At 39.3% G+C, this 20,740-nt stretch overlaps 1 protein-coding gene across 1 annotated transcript in view; it reads right to left on the bottom strand.

Moving 5' to 3' along the window:
* LOC133258880 (ankyrin repeat domain-containing protein 26-like) overlaps positions 1-20,740 on the bottom strand; it is a 76,476-nt gene that overhangs the window by 34,281 nt on the left and 21,455 nt on the right. The window contains exons 7-13 of the mRNA XM_061435564.1: positions 19,604-19,637; positions 18,398-18,467; positions 15,253-15,313; positions 14,967-15,163; positions 3,051-3,147; positions 2,828-2,856; positions 2,660-2,732 (exon numbers count right to left, since the gene is read on the bottom strand). Coding sequence (XP_061291548.1) covers positions 2,660-2,732; positions 2,828-2,856; positions 3,051-3,147; positions 14,967-15,163; positions 15,253-15,313; positions 18,398-18,467; positions 19,604-19,637 — 561 coding nt within the window. The remainder of the gene's footprint in view (positions 1-2,659; positions 2,733-2,827; positions 2,857-3,050; positions 3,148-14,966; positions 15,164-15,252; positions 15,314-18,397; positions 18,468-19,603; positions 19,638-20,740) is intronic.

The following is a 20,740-nucleotide window of genomic DNA, read 5'->3' as shown; positions in this document are numbered from 1 at the left end:
CCTTTCTCAGTGGTCAATGCAAAGAAATAGAGGAAAATAATAGAATGGGAAAGACTAGAGATCTCCTCAAGAAAGTAAGAGATACGAAGGGACAATTTCATGCAAAAAATGGGCACAATAAAGGAGAGAAATAGTATGGACCTAGTTCCAAAGAATAGCAAGAAGAGACAAGAAAGCCTTCTTCAGCGATCAATGCAAAGAAATAGAGGAAAACAACAGAATGGAAAGACTAGAGATCTCTTCAAGAAAATCAGAGATACCAAAGGAACATTTCATGCAAAGATGAGCTCAATAAAGGACAGAAATGGTATGGACCTAACAGAAGCAGAAGATATTAAGAAGAGATGGCAAGAACACACACAAAAAAACTATATAGAAAAGATCTTCATGATCCAGATAAGCACGATGGTGTGATCCTTTACTTAGAGCCAGACATCCTGGAATGTGAAGTCAAGTGGGCCTTAGGAAGCATCACTACAACAAAGCCAGTGGAGGTGATGGAATTGCAGTTGAGCTATTTCAAATCCTAACAGATGCTGCTATGGAAGTGCTGCACTCAATATGCCAGCAAATCTGGAAATCTCAGCAGTGGCTACAGGACTGGAAATGGTCAGTTTTCATTCCAATCTCAATGAAAGGCAATGCCAAAGAATGCTCAAACTACCACACAATTGCACTCATCTCACACACTAGTAAAGTAATACTCAAAATTCTCCAGGCCAGGCCTCAACAGCACATGAAACGTGAACTTTCAGATATTCAAGCTGGATTTAGAAAAGGCCGAGGAACCAGAGATCAAACTGACAACATCCACTGGATCATCAAAAAAGCCAGAGAGTTCCAGAAAAACATCTACTTCTGCTTTATTGACCACCCCAAAGCTTTTAACTGTGTGGATCACAACAAACTGGAAAATTCTTAAAGAGATGGGAATACCAGACCACCTGACCTACCTCCTGAGAAATCTGTATGCAGGTCAAGAAGCAACAGTTAGAACTGGACATGGAACAACAGACTGATTCCAAATAGGGAAAGGAGTACATCAAGGCTGTATATTGTCACCCTGCTTATTTAACTTATATGCAGAGTACATCATGCAAAATTCCGGGCTGGATGAAGCACAAACTGGAATCAAGATTGCCAGGAGAAATATCAATAACCTCAGATATGCAGATGACACCAGCCTTATAGCAGAAAGTGAAGAGGAACTAAAAAGCCTCTTGATGAAAGTGAAAGTGGAGAGTGAAAGGTTGGTTTAAAACTCAACATTCAGAAAACGAAGGTCATGGCATTCGGTCCCACCCTCTTCATGCAAATAGATGGGGAAAGAATGGAAACAGTGACAGACTTTATTTTGGGGAGCTCCAAAATCACTGCAGTTGGTGACCGCACTCATGAAATTAAAAGATGTTTGCTGCTTGGAAGAAAAGCTATAACCGACCTTCACAGCATATTAAAAAGCAGAGACATTACTTTGCTAACGTCAGTTTGTCTCGTCCAAGCTATGGTTTTTCCAGTAGTCATGTATGGATATGAGAGTTGGACTGTACGGAAAGCTGTACACCAAAGAATTGATGCTCTTGAATTGTAGTGTTAAGGACACTCTTGAGAGTCCCTTGGACTGCAAGGATATCCAACCACTCCATCCAAAGGGAATTCAGCCCTGAATATTCATTGAAAGGACTGATGCTGAAGCTGAAACTCCAATACTTTGGGCACCTGATGTGAAGAACTGACTCACTGGAAAAGACCCTGATGCTGGCAAAGACTGAAGGTGGGAGGAGAAGGGGAAGACAAAGGATGAGATGGTTGGATGGCATCACCAACTTGATGGACTTGAGTCTGAGTAAACTCCGGAGTTCTGATGGACAGTGAAGGCTGGTGTGCTGCAGTCCATGGGGTCACAAAGAGTCGGACACGACGGAGTGACTGAACTCAACTGAACTCCCATATAGTAAACATCAACAGACAGAAACAAAAGTTCCTTGGAATTCTCAATTATTTTTAGAAGTATAATAGGATCCTAAAGCCAACAACTTTCAGAATCACTGTTTCAAAAGATTATGTCTATCCAAGAGTCATGATTACTTCCCCTACTTCTAATAATCAAAGACACCACAAACTCAAACACACACACACACACACACACACACACACACAAACACACACACATACAAACATACACACACACACAATCTGCTCATCAAAACATCTGATTGGCCTACAGTCATCTGTGTAACGACATTATAATGAAACAATTATAAGCTGAAATACAGCTGACATATTAGCAAGTGAAGTTTTACTCTAGGGAAAGGTTAGAGTTCAAACAAGCATTATTGGACATTGGAAAAAACTTAGAGTCTAAAATTTAATCTCGGAGAGTTCCTGAGAAGTATAGAGATTCCAAATGGAGAACTTCAGAGTGTCGAAGCATATACAGAAACATCTTGAGTTGAAGCTTACAATTTAAAATTTTCTTGTTCTTATCCTTGTGAATATCTTTTGTTTCAAAACACAGGTATCAACAATAACATTTGCCTTATGTATGTCCAATTCTTCAATTAAATTTGAAAAGAAAATATTAGAAGTATGAAGACTGAGCATTTCAAATATTTCAGTTAACCCTCTTTCCAGAGTTAACTGTGTACTGCAAAATTACCTGAACTGGATGTTTGTAAATCCTTCATCCTGACTGTTTTATTAGGAACAGACTCTTTCATTCTGACTGCTGGCTGAATGGGGTTTGGAAACAAGTTGATTACTAAATAATGTACATAGGAGACGATCCACAGTTCAGAATTCAAGATAAAATCATAAATGTTTTTACCTTCACGTTAGGATATTTCCCAGGAGAGTCTAGAAGGAAAAAGGGACACAGAGTTAATTACATGTAAACATGTAAGATAAGATACATAATTGCCCTCCTTTTCTCATCTTTTTTCTCACTACCCATCTGACAGGTGATTTTCTTTGCCTATTAGAATGTATCAGCATTCCCATTTTCAATCAACGTTCTGTCAAATGATTTTTCTGTAAAACACAGTTCTTACCTTCTACTTGTCCATTTAATGTCTTTTTTCCTCTTTGACCAGCAGTTCCAGGTAAATGATCCACATACTTCTGTGGAAGGCTCTCAGAGATACTGTGCTAGAATGAATGATAACAATAAGTTACATGAAGGTTTCCTAATCGCTTTTGAAGAAATACCCTACACTTTTAACCTGGATAATACAGGTTTTGCCAAGATCCCACAGTTGCTATGTGACAGAACCAGGATGCTGAATTCAAACACGGTGCTGCATCACCAAGCAGTGGCTGCCACATCTAAGAGACCAGGCCCTTCTTATCTCCTTCCATAGCTGCCACCTTCAAACAGGGCACCGTTACTTTATGTTACTTCAAGTACGGTGGCCATAAAGGTACTCTGCATGTGCTACTTAAGCTATCCAAAATGGTTTGCACTTACTAAAACATCACTAAAGCTAACTGCTGTTATTATAGCCCCACACATTTATTACTATTTCCTACGCTTTTGCTTCTCTTGAAATGTTCCTTGCAGATCAACTTGACAATCCAAAGGTAATAATACTACTTTCAAGCTTCAAGCACTATCTTGTCAACATTGATTTGGTAAAAAACCACAATGGAAATGAAAATCAAAACTACAATGAGACACCACCTCACACCAGGCAGAATGGCCACCATCCAAAAGTCTGCTACCTCTGCTGCTGCTTAGTCACTTCAGTTGTGTCCGACTCTGTGCCACCCTAGGACTGAAGCCTTCCAGGCTCCCCTGTCCATTGGATTCTCCAGGCAAGAATACTGGAGTGGGTTGTCATGCCCTCCCTTCCGACTCAGGGATCAAACCCAGGTCTCCCACTGAAGGCAGATTCTTTACCGCTCAGCCACAATGAGATATCACCTCACACCAGTCAGAATGGCCATCATCAAAAAGTCTACAAACAATGAATGCCAGAGAGGGTGTGGGGGAAAGGGAACCCACTTACACTGCTGGTGGCAAGGTAAATTGATACAACCACTATGGAAGATGATATGCAGAGAAACTACAAATAAAACCACCATATGCCCCAGCAATCCCACTCCCAGGAGTACACCCTGAGGAAACCAAAATGGAAAAAGACACATGCACCCTGATGTGCATGAACACATTATGATAGCTAGAACAGGGAAGCAACCTAGATGGCCACCGACAGATGAATGGATGAAGATGTGGTGGTACATATAGACAAAGGAACATTACTCAGCTGTAAAAAGGAATGCATTTGAGTCCGTTCTACTGAGGTGGATGAACCTAGAGCCTATTATACCAGTGAAGTAAGTCAGAAAGAGAAATATAAATATCTGCTACTAACGCATATGTATGGAGTCTAGAAAGATGGTACTGATGAGTTTATCTGCAGGGCAGCAATGGAGAAACAGACAGAGAGAATAGACTTAGAGACACGGGGGAAGGGGAAGAGGGGAGAGGGTGAGATGGATGGAAAGAGTAACATGGAAACTTACAATTCCATATGTAAAATAGATAGCCAATGGGAATTTGCTCTGTCACTCAGGGAACTCAAAGAGGGGCTCTGCAACAATCTAGAAGGGTGCGATGGAGAGGGAGATTGGAGGGGGTTTGGGAGGGAGGGGACATGGGTGTACCTATGGCTGATTCTTGTTGATGTCTGACAGAAAACAACAAAATGCTGGAAAGCAATTATCCTTCATTTAAGAATAAATGAATTTTTTACAACCCTATTTGAACATTCACATGGTTTACTGCTTCTTTCCCTGTAAACAGCACACTAAGGACTCTATCTTCTTATCTATGTCTTCTGGAATGGTAGATAAAGATTAAAGGAATGACCTAGATACAAAAAAAGGAGTAAAACTATGATTATCCAAGTTGAAGCTTTAAAAGTTTTCAAATGCATTTATGATGATCAAGAAGGACTCAATATTCACATCGGGAAAGAAAAAACCAACTAAAAAAATCAAGTAACCACAATGAACTAACTTTTCTATATGGAAGAATTTACACGTTAGTTTCACATGTATAACAAAGAATTGATGTGCTAATTTAACATCTATAAACACTGAAATTAATAAAGTTTCTTAAAAATAATATGGGGGGGCATGGTGCTAAGATGGCGGAGGAATAGGACAGGCAGACCACTTTCTCCCTCACAAGTTCATTGAAAGAACATTTGAACGCTGAGCAAATTCCACAAAACAACTTCTGAATGCTGGCAGAGGTCATCAGGCACCCAGAAAGGCAGCCCACTGTCTTCGAAAGGAGGTAGGACAAAATATAAAAGATAAAAAGAGAGACAAAAGAGGTAGGGCCAGAGATCCATCCCAGGGAGGGAGTCTTAAAAGGGGAGAAGTTTCCAAACACCAGGAAACACTCCCACCGGCAGGTCTGTGGGGAGTTTTAGAATCTCAGAGGGCAACATAACTGGGAGGAAAATTAAATACATAAATAAATAAAACCCACAGATCACGTGCCTAACCGGAACTCCCAGAGCTTGCATCCGCCAGCAGCAAGTGCGGGCTGAACAGGGAGGCACGGGCTGCATTGCTTAGGGTAAGGACTGGGCCTGAATGCCCTGAGGGAGCAATCTGAGGGAACTAACATGAGATAGCAACCCAAACTGTGGGATAGCCAGAGAGAGAGAGAAAAAAGAGAGAGAGAGAGAGAGAACTATCCTGCGAAAAGCCTTAACCTAAGGCATTGCCAGGCCCACTCAGAAAACAAAGGACTGAGCAAATACCAGAGGAGAGCTAGCCAGCTGCGGATCGGCCCATCTCCCACTGGAGACAGGGAGGCAGGAGGGGGGCACCCAGAGCTGGAAAGAGGCAAACTCGGCCCCAGAGAGGCATCCTCTACCAAGCTGCAAGCAGGCACCCAGTCACTAACCAAAACCCCTTGGGATTCTGGATGGTTGACTTCTGCCGGGAGGGTCACAGCCAGAGATCAGCTCCCCAGAAGAGACATACGACACACTGGAGACGGGTGCACCCGCTGCCACCCAGGAAACCGAGCGGCTGGACCGGGGAGGTGATAAGATGCACTCCCCACCTGGGGAGACCGCTCGCCAAGCACCTGGTCGCCTGAGCTGCTCGGACCTGGGAAGGGCACAAAACGCAGGCCCAACCGAGTCTGCCCCTTTGTGGACTACCTGAGAACCTGAACCTGAGCGGCTTAGACCTCGGAAGTGCACGCAACCCAGGGCCCGCCTCAGATAGTTCCCCGGCAGAGCAACCTAGAGCCTGAGAAGTGTAGAGTGGGAAAGTGCACGTGCCATGAGCAAGGGCAAACCCAGTGTGGCCGAGACACTGCAAGCACTCCCCACACATGCCAGTGATATTTCTTTGCAGTTTCCCTCTGTCCCCACAGCAGTACTGAACAAGTGAGCCTAAATAAGTGACCACCTTTGCCCCCTTGTGTCAGGACAGAAATTAGACACTGAAGAGACCAGCAAACAGAAGAAGCTATAATAAACAGAGGGAACCGCTTTGGAAGTGACAGGTGCAACAGATTAAAACCCTGTAGTTAGCAGTGACTACATTGGCAGGGGCCTAAAGATCTTGAGAAGTATAAGGTGGATCAAGAAACTATCTGAAACTGAACTGGCCCCACACTGCCCACAACAGCTCCAGAGAAATTCCTAGATATATTTTTAGTATTATCATTATTTAAATATTTAAATTTTTTTTATTTTTAAGTTCTCTATTACTCTGTCATTGTCTTTGTAGACCGGGACCTGGGGACTGGACTTGATGAGAAGAGGGATGCAGGGGACCCAAGTCTCGAGTGAAACAAGGGTGCTTTGTTTGCAGAAAAGCATGTTCATATATCATCATACAAGGCAGCTTTAGGCAGTAAAAAAAAAAAAAAAACTGAGCAAAAACAAAGCCAAGCAAATAACAATCTTCAAAGGGCCAGAAAGCGTTGCATGTCCTGAGTGAGAGGGGCATAACTGAGCAGATCACATTTGAGTGAGGTCACTGGAGGGAGTCACTGAAGGGACAAAGCAGGTGCCCTTTCTCAGGATCTCAGTCCCAGGAACTGCGTGCAGCTCTGCTCGTTCCTGCAGCAACTGATGAGGAATAGAGAATCCTTAAGAAATGGCACACAAAAGAAAAGAATAACATATTGGATCCCTTAAAGCTGAACATCCCCTGACATTACTCCTTTAATTTTCATTTTTATAACCTACTATTACCTTGCAAAAAAAAAAAAAAAGACCCTATTTTTAAAGCAAACTTCATATATATATTTTATAAGTTTTGTGACTTTGTTTTGTTTTTCTAATATTGTATTTTTCAGAGTCTAACCCCTACTCTAGATTTTTAATCTTTGCTTTTTGGTATTTGTTATCAATTTTGTACCTTTAAGAACCCAATCTTCAGTACCCATTTTTACTTGGGAGTGTGATTACTGGCTTGATTGCTCTCTCCCTTTTTTGACTCTGCTTTGTCTCTATCAGGTCGCCTCTATCTCCTCCCTCCCCCTTCTTTTCTCTACCCAACTCTGTGAATCTTTGTGTGTTCCAGACTGTGGAGAACACTTAAGGACCTAATTAGTGCCTGGATCTGTCTCTCTCCTTTTCATTCACCCTTTTCTCCTCCTGTCACCTGTCTCCTTCCTTCCTCTTCTCTTCTCTTTGTAACTCTGTGAACCTCTCCAAGGGATCCAGACTGTGGAGAGCACATAGGGAATTGATTACTGGCTAGCTTGCTCTCTCCCCTTTTGGTTCCCCCTCTCCTACTCCTGGTTACCTCTATCTCCCTTCTCCCTCTTCTCTTCTCCATGTAACTCTGTGAACCTCTCCAGGTGTTCCTCACTGTGGAGGAGCTTTTCATCATTAACCTAGATGTTTTATCATTGGTGCTGTATAGATGGAGAAGTCTTGAGGCTACTGTAAGAATAAGACTGAAAACCAGAGGCAGGAGCCTTAAGTCCAAAATCTGAGAACACCAGAGAACTCCTGACTCCTGGGAACATTAATCGATAAGAGCTCATCCAAAAGCCTCTATACCTACACTGAAACCAAGCACCACCCAAGAGCCAACAAGTTCCAGAGCAAGACAAGCCACGCAAATTCTCCAGCAATGCAGGAACATAGCCCTGAACTTCAATATACAGGCTGCCCAAAGTCACACCAAACCCACAGACATCCTAAAACTCACTACTGGACACTTCATTGCACTCCAGACAGAAGAAATCCAGCTCCACCCACCAGAATACTGACACAAGCTTCCCTAGCCAGGAAACCTTGACAAGCCAATCGTCCAATCCCACCCACAGTGAGGAAACTCCACAATAAAGAGGAACCACAAACTGCCAGAATACTGAAAGGCCACCCCAAACACAGCAATCAAAACAAGATGAAAAAGCAGAGAAATACTCAGCAGGTAAAGGAACATGATAAATGCCCACCAAACCAAATAAAAGAGGAGGAAATAGGGAGTCTACCTGAAAAAGAATTCAGAATAATGATAGTAAAAATGATCCAAAATCTTGAAAACAAAATGGAGTTACAGATAAATAGCCTGGAGACAAGGATTGAGAAAATGCAAGAAATGTTTAACAAGGACCTAGAAGAAATAAAAAAGAGTCAATCAATAATGAATAATGCAATAAATGAGATCAAAAACACTTTGGAGGGAACCAACAGTAGAATAGCTGAGGCAGAAGATAGGAAAAGTGAGGTAGAAGATAGAATGGTAAAAATAAATGAAGCAGAGAGGAAAAAGAAAAAAGAATTAAAAGAAATGAGGACAACCTCAGAGACCTCTGGGACAATGCTAAACACCCCAACATTCGAATCAGAGGAGTCCCAGAAGACGACAAAAAGAAAGGCCATGAGCAAATACTTGAAGTGATAATAGTTGAAAACTTCCCTAAAATGTGGAAGGAAATAGTCATCCAAGTCCAAGAAACCCAGAGAATCCCAAACAGGATAAACCCAAGGCGAAACACCCCAAGACACATATTAATCAAATTAACAAAGATCAAACACAAAGAATACATATTAAAAGCAGCAAGGGAAAAACAACAATAACACACAAGAGGATTCCCATAAGGATAACAGCTGATCTTTCGATAGAAACTCTTCAGGCAAGTAGGGAATGGCAGGACATACTTAAAGTGATGAAAGAGAAAAAAACTATAACCCAGATTACTGTGTCCACTAAGGAGCTCATTCAAATATGAAGGAGAAATCCAAAGCTTTACAGACAAGCAAAAGCTGAGAGAATTCAGCACCACCAAACCAGCTCTTCAACAAATGCTAAAGGATCTTCTCTAGACAGGAAACAAGAAAGGGTGTATAAACTTGAACCCAAAACAACAAAGCAAATGGCAACGGGATCATACTTATCAATAATTAACTTAAATGTAAATGGGTTGAATGCCCCAACCAAAAGACAAAGACTGGCTGAATGGATACAAAAACTAGACCCCTATATATGTTGTCTACAAAAGACTCACCTCAACAAAACAGAGGACACATACAGACTGAAAGTGAAGGGCTGGAAAAAGTTATTCGATACAAACAGAGACCAAAAGAAAGCAAGAGTAGCAATACTCATATCAGATAAAATAGACTTTAAAATAAAGGCTGTGGAAAGAGACAAAGAAGGAAACTACATAATGACCGATGGATCAATCCAAGAAGAAGACATAACAATTATAAATATATATGCACCAACATAGGAGCACCACAATATGTAAGGCAAATGCTAACAAGTATGAAAGCAGAAATTAACAATAACACAATAATAGTTGGAGACTTTAAGACCCCACTCACACCTATGGATAGATCAACAAAACAGAAAATTAACAAGGAAACACAAACTTTAAATAATACAATGGACTAGTTAGACCTAAATTATATCTATAGGACATTTCACCCCAAAACAATGAATTTCACCTTTTTCTCAAGTGCACATGGAAACTTCTCCAGGATAGATCACATCCTGGGTCATAAATCTAGCCTTGGTAAATTCAAAAAAATTGAAATCATTCCAAGCATCTTTTCTGACCACAATGCAGTAAGATTAGATGTCAATTATAGGACAAAAACTATTAAAAATTCCAACATGCTGAACAACATGCTTCTGAATAACCAACAAATCACAGAAGAAATCAAAAAAGAAATCAAAATATGCATATAAAGGAAGGAAAATGAAAACAAAACAACCCAAAACCTATGGGACACTGTAAAAGCAGTGCTAAGGGAAGGCTCATAGCAATACAGGCTTACCTCAAGAAACAAGAAAAAAGTCAAATAAATAACCTAACTCTATACCTAAAGCAACTAGAAAGGGAAAAAACGAAGAACCCCAGGGTTAGTAGAAGGAAAGAAATCTTAAAAATTAGGGCAGAAAGAAATGCAAAAGAAACAAAAGAGACCATAGCAAAAATCAACAAAGCTAAAAGCTGCTTCTTTGAGAAGATAAATAAAATTGACAAACCATTAGCCAGACTCATCAAGAAACAAAGGGAGAAAAATCAAATCAACAAAATTAGAAATTAAAATGGAGACATCACAACAGACAACACAGAAATACACAGGATCATAAGAGACTACTATCAGCAACTATATGCCAATAAAATGGACATCGTGGAAGAAATGGACAAATTCTTAGAAAAGTATAACTCTCCAAAACTGAACCAGGAAGAAATAGAAAATCTTAACAGACCCATCAGAAGCACGGAAACTGAAACTGTAATCAGAAATCTTCCAGCAAACAAAAGCCTGAGACCAGATGGCTTCACAGCTGAATTCTACCAAAAATTTAAAGATGACCTAACACCTATTCTACTGAAACTCTTCCAGAAAATTGCAGAGGAAGGTAAACTTCCAAACTCATTCTATGAGGCCACCATCACCCTAATACCAAAACCAGACAAAGATGCCACATAAAAAGAAAACTATAGGCCAATATCACTGATGAACATAGATGCAAAGATCCTTAACAAAACTCTAGCAAACAGAATCCAACAACATATTAAAACATCATACATCATGACCAAATGGGCTTTATCCCAGGGATGCAAGGATTTTTCAATATCCGCAAATCAATCAATGTAATACACCACATTAACAAATTGAAAGATAAAAACCATATGATTATCTCAATAGATGCAGAGAAAGGCTTTGGCAAAATTCAACATCCATTTATGATAAAAACTTTCCAGAAAGCAGGAACAGAAGGAACATACCTCAACATAATAAAAGCTATATATGACAAACTCACAGCAAACATTATCCTCTGGTGAAAAATTGAAAGCATTTCCCCTAAAGTCAGGAACAAGACAAGGGTACCCACTCTCACCACTACTGTTCAACATAGTTTTGGAAGTTTTGGCCACAGTAATCAGAGCAGAAAAAGAAGTAAAAGGAATCCAGATTGGAAAAGAAGAAGCAAAACTCTCACTGTTTGCATATGATATGATCCTCTACATAGAAAACCATAAAGACTTCACCAGAAAATTACTAGAGCTAATCAATGAATATAGTAAAGTTGCAGGATATAAAATCAACACACAGAAATCCCTTGCATTCCTATACACGAACAATGAGAAAACTGACAGAGAAATTAAGGAAACAATTCCATTCACCATTGCAACCAAAAGAATAAAATACTTGGAATATACCTACCTAAAGAAACAAAAGACCTATATATAGAAAACTATAAAACACTGTTGAAACAAATCGAAGAGGACACAAATAGATGGAGAAATATACCATGTTCATGGATTGGAAGAATCAATATAGTGAAAATGAGTATACTACCCAAAGCAATCTATAGATTCAATGCAATTCCTATCAAGCTACCAACGGTATTTTTCACAGAACTAGAACAAATAATATCACAATTTGTATGAAAATACAAAAAACCTCTAATAGCCAAAGCAATCTTGTGAAAGAATGGAACTGGAGGAATCAACCTGCTTGACTTCAGGCTATACTACAAAGCTACAGTCATCAAGACAGTATGGTACTGGCACAAAGACAGAAATATAGATCAATGGAACAAAATAGAAAGCCCAGAGATAAATCCATGCACCTATGGACACCTTATCAATGACAAAGGAGGCAAGAATATACAATGGACAAAAGACAGTCTCTTTAACAAGTGGTGCTGGGAAAACTGGTCAACCACTTGTAAAAGAATGAAACTAGAACACTTTCTAATACCATACACAAAAAATAAACTCTAAATGGATTAAAGATCTAAACATAAGACCAGAAACTATAAAACTCCTAGAGGAAAACATAGGCAAAACACTCTCCAACAAAAATCACAGCAGGGTCTTCTATGACCCACCTCCCATAGTAATGGAAATAAAAGCAAAAATAAACAAATGGGACCTAATTAAACTTAAAGGCTTTTGCACAATGAAGGAAACTATAAGCAAGGTCAAAAACAGCCTTCAGAATGGGAGAAAATAATAGCAAATGAAGCAACTCAAAAATATACAACCAGCTCCTGGCACCTCATTCCAGAAAAATAAACTACCCAATCAAAAAATAGGCCAAAGAACTAAATAGACATTTCTCCAAAGAAGACATACAGATGGCTAACAAACACATGAAAAGATGTTCAACGTTACTCATTATCAGAAAAACGCAAATCAAAACCACTATGAGGTACCATCTCACGCCAGTCAGAATGGCTGCTATCCAAAAGTCTACGAACAATAAATGCTGGAGAGGGTGTGGAGAAAAGGGAACCCTCTTACATTGTTGGTGGGAATGCAAACTAGTACAGCCACTATGGAGAACAGTGTGCAGATTCCTTAAAAATTGGAAATAGAACTGCCATACGACCCAGCAATCCCACTGCTGGGCATACACACCAAGGAAACCAGAAGGGAAAGAGACACGCGTAGCCCAATGTTTGTTGCAGCACTGTTTATAATAGCCAGGACATGGAAGAAACCTAGATGTCCATCAGGACACGAATGGATAAGAAAGCTGTGGTACATATACACAATGGAATATTACACAGCCATTAAAAAGAATACATTGAAATCAGTTCTAATGAGGTGGATGAAACTGGAGTCTATTATACAGAGTGAAGTAAGCCAGAAAGAAAAATACCAATACAGTATACTAACGCATATATATGGAATTTAGAAAGATGGTAACGATAACCCTATATGTGAGATAGCAAAAGAGATATAGATGTAAAGAACAGTCTTTTGGACTCTATGGGAGAAGGCAAGGGTGGGATGACTTGAGAGAATAGCATTGAAACATGTATATTATCATATGTGAAACAGATCACCAGTCCAGGTTCGATGCATGAGACAGGGTGCTCAGGGCTGGTGCACTGGGATGACCCAGAGGGGACGGGATGAGGAGGGAGGTGGGAGATGATTTCAGGATGGGGAGCGCATGTACATCCATGGCTGATTCATGTCAATGTATGACAAAACCACTACAATATTGTAAAGTAATTAAAATAAGAAATTAATTTTAAAAATGTGGAATGTACATGTTGCTAGAGATATTTTTAAAAGAAAAAATATCTTCCACAGATAATTTTATAAACTCTGGTGGTAATTTTTCTTTCCTTATGATTTTATAGTAACAAGTAGTCTATATAAGAAAAAGGCATAAATCATGATTTCATTCATTTAATGTATGTAATTACCCATTATTTGCTGACATTCAGAAAAAAGAAATCAGAATCTCTCCAGAGGAAAAAATATACTACTACATTTCTTCTTTCAGAGTGTTGCAGCTGAAAATTTTCTCATTTAATGAAGAGAGATTAAGAATCTCATTTATAAAATTATGAATTATAATTTTAGTAAAAAGAATAGATAAAATGCTTATGTATTTCCTCTTTATTTTCAGAAAGATCTAAAACACCCACCAAGGTTATAGCAAACAGTAAGATAAATTAGATAAGTACATTAACTATTTAGCATCAGACACGACTGAGCGACTGAACTGAACTGAAGTTAGAAACCACAAGAAACAGAAGGGCCAAAAATTCTTAATTCATTATATGTCTCCGAAGGCCTAAAACAAGGCTCATCTTGAATTGTCTCAAAATGAAAGTTTTGCTAGGTTAAATAGAAGACATTGCTTCATTAATTTCAAAGTGAGAATTTTTTTGAAAAGAGAAATCACTTCAAATTTAAATGAACTTCCAGAGGGAACTATATTCAAAATATATATATATATATACATACACGAGTATAAACAAATCACATTGCTGTACACCTGAAACTTACACAGTATTTTAAACTGACTACACTTCAACAAAAAAACAAGAACAATCACCAACCTTGAAAACAACCACCAAAAAAAATAAGGAACACATTTTAGTTCTTCATAAAAATCAGCCGTATGTCATTCAAAAAAGTTTGAGCATTGTTTTTTTACGACCTCACTTTCTCTTCTTAAGTTGATTTTGAAATAATTTCTTGCATATTTATAATATAGAATTCCTGGTCTGACTGACCCCCACTATTTCTGTTGTGTTTGTATAATACCTGTCTCATCTTCACTCTCATTCCATCTTATATTCATTTTGTCCTTCTTAAAGGAATTCTTCCCCTTCATCCTCCCCCCATCTTCATATTCATCTAGTTGTTTCTCCTCAGTTCAGTTCAGTTCAGTCACTCAGTCGTGTCCGACTCTTTGCGACCCCATGAATTGCAGCACACCAGGCCTCCCTGTCCATCACCAACCCCCGGAGTTCACTCCTCAGTGCTTTGTAATTCTTTTCTTTCATAACAGCATACTTCGTATGCCAATATTTATAAATCTGAATCATGCACCTGTATGCCTCTTACTATCACACCATTTTGTACTGTGACTTTGAGAGCTTCTATTTCTGTGGTGGGATCCTTTTTGTCATCATAAGGATCAGGGGAATGGTATGTGAACAAACACAGGGAAAGAAGAGTTAAAAACAGAACAACTTACCTTTGTACGACCAAGGCCTGTTACAGACTTGAGAAGTTTTGGAACAGGCTCAGGCGATGGGAAGGCAGGATGACAGATGCCCTCAAACCAGGGTGATGGTTTGGGAAATGTTTCAACCACATCTTCAATATTACTATCAGAATTATTGTCCTGAGAGAAAGTTGTACTCTCTGGTCTCAAAATGCCACATTTTGCTTCTAGTACAGTGAAAACAGGAGAGAGTACATGAGAACATGTGTCATTTCAAATCAAGGAATAACACCAGGACAGTCTTCAAATAACTTACCGTTTCTCTTGGATTGCTGAGAAGCCTTCATTAGCTTTGTTAACTTTGGTTTCAGGACATGCTGGAGAAGAAAATAAGAGCTTAAAGGATATAACAAGTATCAACCTGAATAAAAGAATTATAACATCCCCCATTCCTCTATGATCTAACACAAAGAGCACAGGCTCTGGAGTCATTCAGAGGTGGATTCAAATCCCATTTCTGCCACTGACTGACCTGCTCATGGGGAAAGGATGATGACAGATGACATCAGAAGCCCCAGATCTTCCTCTCCTTACACCTAATTGACTGCTATACAAATACTAGGACACCCACTAGATTACTTTCTCTACCAAAATGTTCTAGAGTAATAATTTATCCCCAGTAGTTTAGAGCACTATTGAAAAACTAAGACATGTAAATTAATTGCTATATTTTGAAATTTGCTTCCATGATTAATATATACATGGATTATCACTTGGGAAGGGAAATACGAAAGTTTAGGTTTTAACAGAACCTTATTTAGATGGGCTAGAACTGCAGATAGGATAAGCTACTTCTATTCTGTTTGTCAAACAGCTACAGACAAATCAAACAGGGAAAAAATTCAGCTGCTTCTATGAAACAGGGAAAAAACAAGGTTAAACCCATAGGGCAATGATCATGAATGAAAGTCACACTCTAAATAGAAAGCCATAAGCAAACATGTTCACAATAGAGGCAGAGAGAAATGGCCTGAAAGAACAGACACTGAAGAAATGTGTTCTGCAAGGAAAAATTAGGTTAACAGTAAATTTTTTATTTTTTTAAATTTTAAAAAGGTAGAGGAGGAAGAAGAAAGGAAAAAGAGAGACATTTCTAGTCAAGAACAAACTTTATGGAAAAAAAAAACAAGTATAATAAGGTATGTGGAGAAACATATATTTAGAATTTATATACAATAGATCAGTACCATATCAGTATTCTTAAGGATATACTATGAGCAAAGCCTCTGTTTCATATGATTTTATTAATATATTTTATGCATCTACACTGTTCTTCAAATTTTATGAAAATATCAACATCAGTTTAGCTCAGTTCAGTTGCTCAGTGGTGTGCGACTCTTTGCGATCCCATGGACTGCAGCACACCAGGCTTCCCTGTTCATCACCAACTCCCAGAGGTTTTACAGACTCTTGTCCATTGAGTTGGTGATGCCATCCAACCATCTCATCCTCTGTCATCCCCTTCTCCTCCCACCTTCAAACTTTCCCAGAATCGGTATTTTCCAATGAATCGGCTCTTCGCATCAGATGACCAAACTATTGGAGTTTCAGCTTCAGCATCAGTCCTTTCAATGAATACTTAGGACTTATTTCCTTCAGAATGGACTGATTGGATCTCCTTGCAGTCCAAGGGACTCTGAAGTGTCTTCTCCAACACCACAGTTCAAAAGCATCAGTTCTTCAGCTCTCAGCCTGCTTTATAGTGCAACTCTCACATTCATACATGACTACTAGAAAAACCATAGCTTAGACTAGACAGAACTTTGCTGGCAAAGTAATGTCCCTGCTTTTCAATCTGCTGTCTAGGTTGGTCATAGCTTTTCATCCAAGGAGCAAGCGTCTTTTAATTTCATGGCTGCAGTCACCATCTGCAGTGATTTTGAAGCCCCAAAAAAGAAGTCTGTCACTGTTTCCATTGTTTCCCCATCTATTTGCCATGAAGTGATGGGACCAGATGCCATGATCTTAGTTTTCTGAATGTTGAGTTGTAAGTCAACTTTTTCACTCTCCTCTTTCACTTTCATCAAGAGGCTCTTTAGTTCTTCTTCAATTTCTGCCATCATGGTGGTGTCATCTGAGTATCTGAGGTTATTGATATTCCTTCTAGCTATCTTGATTCCAGCTTGTGCTTCATCCAGCTCAGCATTTTGCATGATGTACTCTGCATATAAGTTGCAGGGTAACAATTTACATCCTTGATGTACTCCTTTCCTGATTTGGAACCAGTCTATTGTTCCATATCCAGTTCTAACTGTTGCTTCTTGTCCTGTATACAGATTTCTCTGGAGGCAGGTCAGATGATCTGGTATTCCCATCTCTTGAAGAATTTTCTATACTTTATTGTGATCCACAGAGTCAAATGGTTTAGCACAGTCAATAAAACAGAAGTAGATGCATTTCTGGAACTCATTTGCTTTTTTTATGATCCAGAGGAGGTTGACAATTGATCTTTGGTTCCTCTGCCTTTTCTAAATCCAGCTTGAACATCTGAAGTTCATGGTTCATGTACTCTTGAAGTCAGGCTTGGAAAATTTTGAGCATTACTTTGCTAGCATGTGAGATGTGTGCCATTATGTGGTAGTTTGAACATTCTTTGGCATTGCCTTTCTTAGGGATTGGAAGGAAAACTGACCTTTTCCAGTCCTGTGGCCACTGATGAGTTTTCCAAATTTGCTGGCATATTGAGTGCAGCACTTTCACAGCATCATCTTTGAGGATTTGAAATAGCTCAACTGCAATTCCATCACCTCCACTAGCTTTGTTCATAGTGATGCTTCTTTAGGCCTACTTGACTTTGCATTCCAGGATGTTTGGCTCTAGGTGAGTGATCACACCATCCTGGTTATCTGGGTCATAAAGATCTTTTTTGTAGAGTTCTGTGTATTCTTGCCACCTCATCTTAATATCTTCTGCTTCTCTTAGGTCCATACCATTTCATCTTTTATGGTGTCCAACTTTGCATGAAATGTTCCCTTGGTATCTCTAATTTTCTTGAAGAGATCTCTAGCCTTTCCCATTGTATTGTTTCCTCTGTTTCTTTGCCTTCATCACTGAGAAAGGCTTTCTTATCTCTCCTTGCTATTCTTTGGAACTCTGCATTCAAATGGGTATATCTTTCCATTTCTCCTTTGCCTTTTGCTTCTCTTCTTTCCTCAGCTATTTGGAAGGCCTCCTCAGACAACCATTTTGCCTTTTTGCTTTTCTTTTTCTTGGGGATGGTCTTGATAACTGCCTCTTGTACAATGTCATGAATCTCCATCCATAGTTCTTCAGGCACTCTGTTTATCAGATCTAATCCCTTGAATCTATTTGTCACTTCCACTGTCTAATCATAAGACATCTAATACTACATGAAACTAATTTCAGAGCAGTAAAACTAATTTCACAACAGAACATTTTACCTTGGTTTTAAAATCTAAGACTTCATCGTTTGATGTAGGCCCTAAATCAATGCCAGGTTTGTTGGGAAACCTTTAAAGCAAAAACATACAATAAAAATGAGTGAGCTCATGTCCTTGAACAAAAGGAAAAAAAAAAAAAAACAAGTGAAAGTTTGTCTATATATTAAATGAGCTTTCTTGACATGAATAAAATTTGGCCTGTTTTAAAACAGCTTTTTTTTTTAAATTTTTTTAAAGATTTCTTGATGTGGATCACTTTTAAAGTCTTTACTGAATTAGTTCCAATGGTGCTTCTATTTTATGTTTTGGCTGTCTGACCCTGGGTCATGTGAGATCTTAGCTTCTCTGACCAAGTATCAAACACACACTGCCTACATTGGAAGATGTCTTACTAAACATCTTAACCACTGCACCCCCAGGGAAGTCTACAAAAAAGTTTGTCATTACCTATTTCTGCGTCCATCTCTCCCAACCTATGAAATATCTAGTTAACACTCATTCTTAGTTTCCATAACAGAGAGTGACAGCCACTGTATCGGCAGAGCCTAAAAATAATTTGTTTTCACCAAAAGTTCTAACAGCTGAACTGAAAACCCCATTGATGGATTGAAATAATTCTTGTTTGCCCAAACTGGAATAAACCAGGTGACTTAAAGCAAAGCGGAAGAATAGGCTTTTCCTTATCCATTGTCTGTTCAAGGTTCAGAGACGAATCTGAGTCCGTCCAAAAGGGGAGTCTTGGTCCGTCAGCAGGGATACCACTGACTGAGATGGCACCATTTCTCTAAGAAGTGAGTACACTTCTAAGAGGGAGTGCAGGGAGTTTCCCCACAATGTCAAACTTAAAATGGACACAAGTCAAAGAACTTACTTATATCTTTAACTTATATGCTCCATGGGTACTTCTCAGTCTCTGCTGAGGGCCATGGGAGTGGACATGGGAGCCAGGAAGGCCAACTGTCAAATCACAGGTCAACTCATTTTAACCAGGGTCAATTCATTAACCTCCTGAAACCACAGTTGCCTAATTAAGAAAAAGTAGGATACAGCTACTTTACAAAGCTGCTGTGATGACTCTATGAGGTCACAGATGTTAAGCATGTAATGCATTGTCTAATCCAAAGTAGAACACTCAACGACCATTAGTTTCTCTTCTCCATGTTCCCTTAGTTAAACATATAATTTAAAACATCCATAAAATCATACCTCCTTGAAGAGTGCTCTTCAGAACTCTCATCCACTATTAAAGAAGAAAGCAAGATACATTTTAAATCAATGGAAGAAAAATACAGAATATTAAAACCTCAGGACTGAGGCTTTGTTTAAAAGTATTCCTTTCAAACCACACCTGGAGGCCACACTAGAGGAAGGGGACAGTGGTTGTACTATACTCGTAGGCCACTAATGCCTAAGAACCACTCCTCCCCTTTATAGTCATCAAATGCAGAACAAAACAACAAAGAAAAGAACTGCTGTTTACAATGACCATAATCCTAACCAAACTCCAGGAGACTGAGAGAAAATGATACTACACCATCAATACAATCAGTACGATATGCTGACAATAGCATGCTTAAACAGCACAGTGTTTCTGGATTTCTATTGCCTGGAGCACTGAACAGAGACTATAGGTGTCTTGCTGGGACATGACAACTTCTCTGGCTCTTCAGTTCACAATGAAAACGCCCTATCACAGGGAAGCTTGGTCAAAGGCACTGAACTTCAGAGCATGGTAAAACATCGGAAACAGAAGTCTTCTCTTCCTGGCCCTCTTTCCAAAGGCAAGAGAAGTATGAAAGGTGTATTGATTCCAGGTTTAGAAAGGATAATCTCTTGAAAGGCAGGTGGGGGAGGCCAATGGGTAAAGGGGCTCAACTCAGTGGTGAGAATGGGGACTAGACTTGTAGTGGTGAGCATGAAGTAGGGTACACAGAAGCTGAACCTTTTTAAAAGTTCCATATATATATATATATATATATATATATATATATATATATAGTTCCCTATATATACATATATAGAACTTTCAAAAAAAGTTCAGCTTCTGTGCATATATATATGTACATACACCAACATGTTTAAAAAGAATCTCTTGAGACTATCTCCTTCCACTGCTCAAGAGTATCTGGACCACACAGATCAGGATGGCCCAAAGAGTGCTGTGTACTAGTGAGGGATATCATTATATCAGTCCTTCCCGTTATATGGCAAATGTTTATAGAAATCATGCTTTTTCAGCTTGGAAGGCATACATCATCACATCCTAAGCTGATGAACAAGGGGAGGGAGGGAAGGATGCAGGGAGCCACGGACTCTGGTGCTGTTGAACAATATTTCCCAAGG

Source organism: Bos javanicus, chromosome 13, assembly GCF_032452875.1.
Source record: "Bos javanicus breed banteng chromosome 13, ARS-OSU_banteng_1.0, whole genome shotgun sequence".
Lineage (NCBI taxonomy): Eukaryota > Metazoa > Chordata > Mammalia > Artiodactyla > Bovidae > Bos > Bos javanicus.
This window is presented reverse-complemented; position numbering and strand designations above follow the sequence as displayed.